The sequence below is a fragment of the Pinus tabuliformis genome, chromosome 9, assembly GCF_031772625.1.
Source record: "Pinus tabuliformis cultivar Carrire ecotype Pingquan chromosome 9, CPIR1, whole genome shotgun sequence".
Taxonomy (NCBI): Eukaryota; Viridiplantae; Streptophyta; class Pinopsida; order Pinales; family Pinaceae; genus Pinus; species Pinus tabuliformis.
This window is the reverse complement of record NC_142307.1, coordinates 263,600,941-263,606,940: the sequence shown is the minus strand read 5'-3', so window position 1 is coordinate 263,606,940 and position 6,000 is coordinate 263,600,941. Positions and strand designations below refer to the sequence as shown.

At 36.5% G+C, this 6,000-nt stretch overlaps 1 protein-coding gene across 2 annotated transcripts in view; it reads right to left on the bottom strand.

Moving 5' to 3' along the window:
* Positions 1 to 1,303: 1,303 nt before the first annotated feature.
* The window catches only part of LOC149148216 (putative phospholipid hydroperoxide glutathione peroxidase), a 70,816-nt gene continuing 66,119 nt past the window's right edge, over positions 1,304 to 6,000 (bottom strand). For both annotated transcript variants that reach the window (XM_089438394.1, XM_089438393.1), the window contains 4 exons: positions 4,880 to 4,941; positions 2,090 to 2,208; positions 1,789 to 1,956; positions 1,304 to 1,599 (listed from right to left, as the gene is read on the bottom strand). In XM_089438394.1, the coding sequence (XP_089294520.1) occupies positions 1,567 to 1,599; positions 1,789 to 1,956; positions 2,090 to 2,208; positions 4,880 to 4,941 (382 nt within the window). In that variant the 3' untranslated portion in view covers positions 1,304 to 1,566. The remainder of the gene's footprint in view (positions 1,600 to 1,788; positions 1,957 to 2,089; positions 2,209 to 4,879; positions 4,942 to 6,000) is intronic.

Below are 6,000 nucleotides of genomic sequence, written 5' to 3'. Positions count from 1 at the left end.
GAACCACTTGTACCCAAGAATTGATGTGTGCCTTTGTTTCTTGTTTGAAGGTGGCTTGTTGGGATCAAATTTCTTCTTGCTTGCTTTTAAGGTCAAGGATTTCTGCATGCAGTGCACCATTTGGAGGATGGAGAATTTCATGTTCTTTAGTTTCATGTAACATATTCTTAAGGGATAAATTATCCCCCTCCACTTCTGAAACTCTAGCAAAGAGGGTGTGTATTTCTGGATGGAGCTTCTTGTTTTCAGTTTCGAGAAATTCCATTTTCTGCAGCATTTGCTTTACCAAGGTTGTCTAGAATGAAAAATCGAACTCCGAGCTGACTACCACTTTGCTCTCGCTGGTTTTCAACAGCTGATAATTTAGCAAGCCTAAACATGTCATCTTGGCACAATTCGTTATGTTACATGAATCCAATCCTTGGATTTGGAACCCATTCTTTTGTCTATGTCTATTCCTCAGTAGTAAAATTCATCAAAGAATTTAGAGAAAACCCATCTACCACCATCTTGGTATTAGTCACTGTCGAAATTAATGGGCAGATTCCGTCAAACACTTGACGTACATCCTCGGGCTGCCTATGGGTAGAAGATGACTTTTGTTTGTCATCTCTACATTATTTCACCAACATTGTGTTGTAACCATTTTTTAAAAAGGCATATCTCTAGTGATAACTAAAAATATAAATATTAGACTCTTCTAATTATAAATATAATTTTTCATGGAAAGTTGTAATATAAGCTTTCCACTTATTCAAATAAACAGTCGTATAGTAATTTAAGATTTTATTATGTTTTAAAATGTTAAAAGTATAATAATTATGATACATCCTTTAGGGTTAACTTAATTGTTTGGTGCATGTTTGCTAAAATGTTTCCAATAATCTAGTATGTTGTGCCTGTCCACAGTTTGATACCACAGGGTCAAGGGCACTAAATCTACATTGCCTTCTTTATAATAAGTATCATTTTAAAATAAAGAGAAAGTGCTGGGAGTTTCCCAAAGAGTTATTTAGAAGGAAAAATAGCAATTATGGCATGCATAAAAATATTTTTACTGTTTTATAAGAAATTGAGAGTAATACGTTAAAGCCCATTCAGAAATTTTGTTTTTCAGAAAGCAGTGAAAAAGCTATAGCCGTTCAAAAATTAGCACATAAAATGTGTTCATGGCAATGACTACATCTACATGTCCATTTCCATTCAAGAAGAGTTTAGAAATTATAATTGCATTTTCATCCCCTGACAAATTAAACCCGTAATGTGCTGAGTTGAGCTTATATGTTACTGATATAGACGAGGAGAAAGAACACATATCCACATCATCTTCATTCAATAGAAGTTCAAGTTAAAATGCATATCAAAGCTTAAAAATACACTTATGAAACACATATGAAAGAAAAGAGTGTATGCAACAACTATATGCACTCAAATGAACCGTTAAACTGCTGACAATGTCTGCTTGAATCCTTTGCAGCAACTAGAACAGAGTCCTGCTGAATTACTGAAATCTTGCTGTTTATCTTATTTTACAAACAGAAAGGGAATAATATGTTATTGTAAGAATCAAGCAACTCCTAACAGCTTCTTGACATCTTTCTGCAAACATGACACCAACATATTAGTAAATATTCCTACCGGGGCTGCATTCCATTACTACACTATAATTTCTTACTCGAGCAATTCAATGTCAAAGAAGTTCGTATGCAAAGTGACTAAGTGAGCTAGCCATAGCAAGGATACTGCAGAGATGATATATCCAACTAAGAAAGAGGGTTCGCAAAAGACCTCGAAACTCAATGGAGACGTAGTTGGTGCATATCGTTCTACTACATTTCCATCTTTGTCGACCAGAAATTTAGTGAAGTTCCACTTTATGCTGTCGCCAAAAGTCCCACCCTTGCTTGACTTCAAGAACTTGTAGATAGGAGCTGCATTACTACCATTAACTTCAATCTACATCACAGAATCGGTCTTAACACTGAGGATTCAAAGAAGCAACCGAATAAAATATTTACTTTAAAATGACTCCTTTAGCACAAAAGAAAGGAACCTCAGGAGGTATAGAACATATTAAATAGATACAGACCTTCTCAAATATAGGAAACTCCGCTTTAAAGCGAGTGCAGACCTTTTCTGCAATCTCTGCATTATCACCTGGTTCCTCTTCACCAAACTGATTGCATGGGAAGGCCAGTATTTCCAATCCTGCAAATAGTTTCCCAGATTACTTCAAATATCAGAGAACTTCAGAATGAGTTGTAAAACAAAATCTAGGTCTAAAATGTGGTTAGCTGAAATTATTGGTATTTATTGAACCTCTCAACATGATGTTGACTCGCACGCTAAGTAGATACCATTGAACTTCTTAAACCGTTGAACACTGGTTAACCAGATCTTATGCGACAGAAATAACAGGGTACTGCACTGAGTATCTAAATACTATCGATTGCACTGAATGATTATAAATCAAGACAGTAATAGATTGTGTTGAAGGAAAATTACTTAACCACATTGAACTATAAAAATTGCATATAAACAGATCTGCCATAAAAAGTGATTATTCAGTATGTGCAATCAGCAGTAACATAAAATAACCAGCTAATAATGCAGACTCTTTAAGAAAATACAGCCAACGTGCAGAAAGGAGATTATATTAGCTTATAGCTAAAAAGCCAGAAATTAAGATTGTAGTCTATTTTAATGGCACTCCACCATCCTTATTAAGAAGCAAGGAGCTTCTATACATACAAGTGTTGTTGCCTCAAAACACAATAAATCAATATTTTGGATCATTCATGTTAAACCAGCAAAGGGGAGTACAACATTAAAAACCAAGTTAAAAAGCAGAGGGAACTAAAATGCAAGGTACATAAACCAAGATGAAGCGACTCTTAACTAAGAAGGAAGCCACTTCAAAGGATCTAATGCTCAAATCAGCCCCATATGAAAACTGGGCACAAAGTCATACAGCCAACTTTTCCCAGAGGGTTGTTTTTTTTATTGATGCGATCGAGATTGGAAGCCAATAAACCACTTCAAGGGAGTCAATGCTCAAATCAGATACATACAAAAACTGCCACAACAGTTGTACAGCCTATTTTTCTCAGGAGGCTGTATTTTAGATTGATGTGGTCTAGATTGGAACATTGAAGCCAAGAACATCTACATAGTTCTACACGGAATGGACCTTGCATATCTATGGAATATTATTTTGTGACCATCTTAAAGGTAAGCCACTCGTATCAACCCTTCGAAGAGGGTATCTTATATGAAGTATGCGATAAGCCCCCAAAGAAGGCAAGGGAGTGTCTTGTATGAGGTGGAACAGTAGGTTTGTATTGTTTAGTTTAATATTAAATCCTTACAAGGGAGGTGGGGAATTATGTAGGCTATTTTCTCAGTAACTCTCCAAAATTTTGATTCACCAATAAACACATTTCTGATAATATTTTACCCAGCATTCAAAATTTACATGAACTTTCCTTTTCTTAGAAGTATATCAATAACTGTATTACTGCAAGGAAAGCAACTCTCTTCACTCCACAATCCATTGATAGCCATCATTACATCAACAGCACCTTTCCCCTGCCTACTCAAACACATAGGGCAAGAGCATGAGATCTACATCCTACATGATATTTACCGTATTCATGCAAATGATTTTGATCTTGACCTGGTAAAGCTCTGGACTCAAATATAACTCCATGCTTGTTAGGCGCCCATGTTCTGTTCTCAACATGGCCAGGGAGGTCGACACCATCAATTATGATTCATGTATTCAAAAGGAGAAGGTTTAAGTTATTTTCTCAAACCCCTAGGATCTATATACTTAAATTATAAACTTGGTTACTTTCTAAGATTGAATAGCCACTAAATTTAATGCATGGCAGACCATTTGTTGATCTTTGGGCCCCTCTTTCATCAATTGCATGATTTTTTGCAGAAGTATAGAGACCTGAGTGAAAGAATCCCAGAAGAAAACTCCTACAAAATCCTTCTATCAAAGAGTTCTAGAAACTAAATAACCACACAATCAAGTCTGTTTCAAGTTTTGACCTCCATCGGAGAACTTAAACAAATCTTTGAGATGTGCCTATTCAGATAAAGAAACCCTTTACTGAAATTGGACAGGCTAGGAAGTAAACTCCAAGAACCTGCCCCCAGCCGGAGGTCCTCTCTGCACCAAGCTACATAGGCTTTTCATGATATATATCCTCACCAGTTCAATCTAAAGATGTGGATTACCACCTCCAATACTCCCTAGAAAGATCATGTCAGTATGCAAAATCTGGATGGACTGGATCTGTTTTAACAGAAACGGGAAATGTGGAAGGAACAAGAAACAGGGATAGAAGACTCTGCGGGAACAGAAAAGTGAACCCAACCACCATAAAGCATATTTTTTTTGTCGGCTAACCCATAGCGGATTTGAACCCGTGACCTTTTCACAAGAAGATCCTCAACAGTACACCCATTCACCATCAATTCAAAGCACTGTGGGCCCCCATCAAGTACATATTATGATATTATACACATAGAATTGATCATATACTAATGTAAATTCAAGACAAGAATTGGAGAATGGGAAACAGAATGAGCAATTGGTATCCTCGTCTGGGTTCTGGTAACATGGAACTGCATGACCCATGACAACACATTCTTTAAAATTATGCATGGTTTTTCATAGAATGAAATCAAAACTAACATAAGGATCAGATTACCCAGGAAAGATGCAAAAGACAAAGGATACCACTCTGACTTCCGTGGTATAAGATGCATCGTATTGTCAACACCAGGAAATAATAAAACAGCTAAAATAAACAGTAGTTTAAATATGGTCATGACTAAACAGATACAATTTATGTTTGGATAATACCTTGATCTTTGTATTTTGCATACAAATCATTCATCTCTTTATAGTTAGAGGTAGTCAACCCACTGCAGACACAAAAAATAATAGAGACCCCAATCAGTCAAGTTTATAAATGAGGATAAGCTCACTAACAAAGCAAATAGCCATGCATGATCCATGAAGTCTAGAAGATAGGTTTTTTCCTTAATTTTTTTCTTTTTTCAAAATAAATCATATAACAGGATCAATTTAACGAAGTTACAGACACACAAAGTCTAAAAATACTTCTTTTTTTCCATTAATGGCATAAATTCTATCAACCATGAGATCATTGGTCTTTGAAACATATGAAAACATTTTTGGAGGGAATTGAAGCTATAAATTGCATTGGTGAACAAGTAATTTGAGAAGTTTTGATGATATGCTTGAAAGAGGGGATTTTAATGCTTTGGGTCTTTAGTTTTGATCATATTCTTGAAATAGGAGGGTTTGATGCGCTGGGTCTGTATGCTTTCCCCAATACTCTGTGCCCTGACAGCTTAGCTGTTCTACAGTGGCCCTAATCAGACTGCCTGCTACAAGGCCTGAGGGTGCCTTATAATGGAATACTCAGGGCCCAATGGCAGGTTTGTTCATCTGACAAATACTCTTTCATCCACAGTACCAGTTCTCCCATCAACTGTGAGCACATTACCACTGAAGGCCACTGAAATTCTGTTCTGAAAGTCTTCCACAAGGAAATAAAGTTCCTCCTGATGAAATCCCTGTGGATATATCCGTTGATGAGCATTCTGTTTTTTTATAAGATCAAAAGGTGCACACACTTAGGTGTTTGTCAGTGGGAATCTCCCTGAGGCCATCAAAAAAGCTTAGGTAAAGAAAGTCTAGGAGCTTAATTGATGGCATTGTCTGATCATCTGAAGCCTGCAAAAAGGTTTTTCTCTGTTTTACTTTTCATTTAAGGAAGAGCTACGTTGTTCTACTATTGTTTCTAGTGATTGCTGGTTGTGTGTGAACACCTTGGTTGTTTTGTCCCCTTGGGTCGATGATTTCTTTGCCAAGCGGTTTGTCCAAATCTACTGCTTACTGTGGGTTCACTTCCCAGACCTTTCTATCCAATTTTGGGACTTTCTAGACTGTATTCC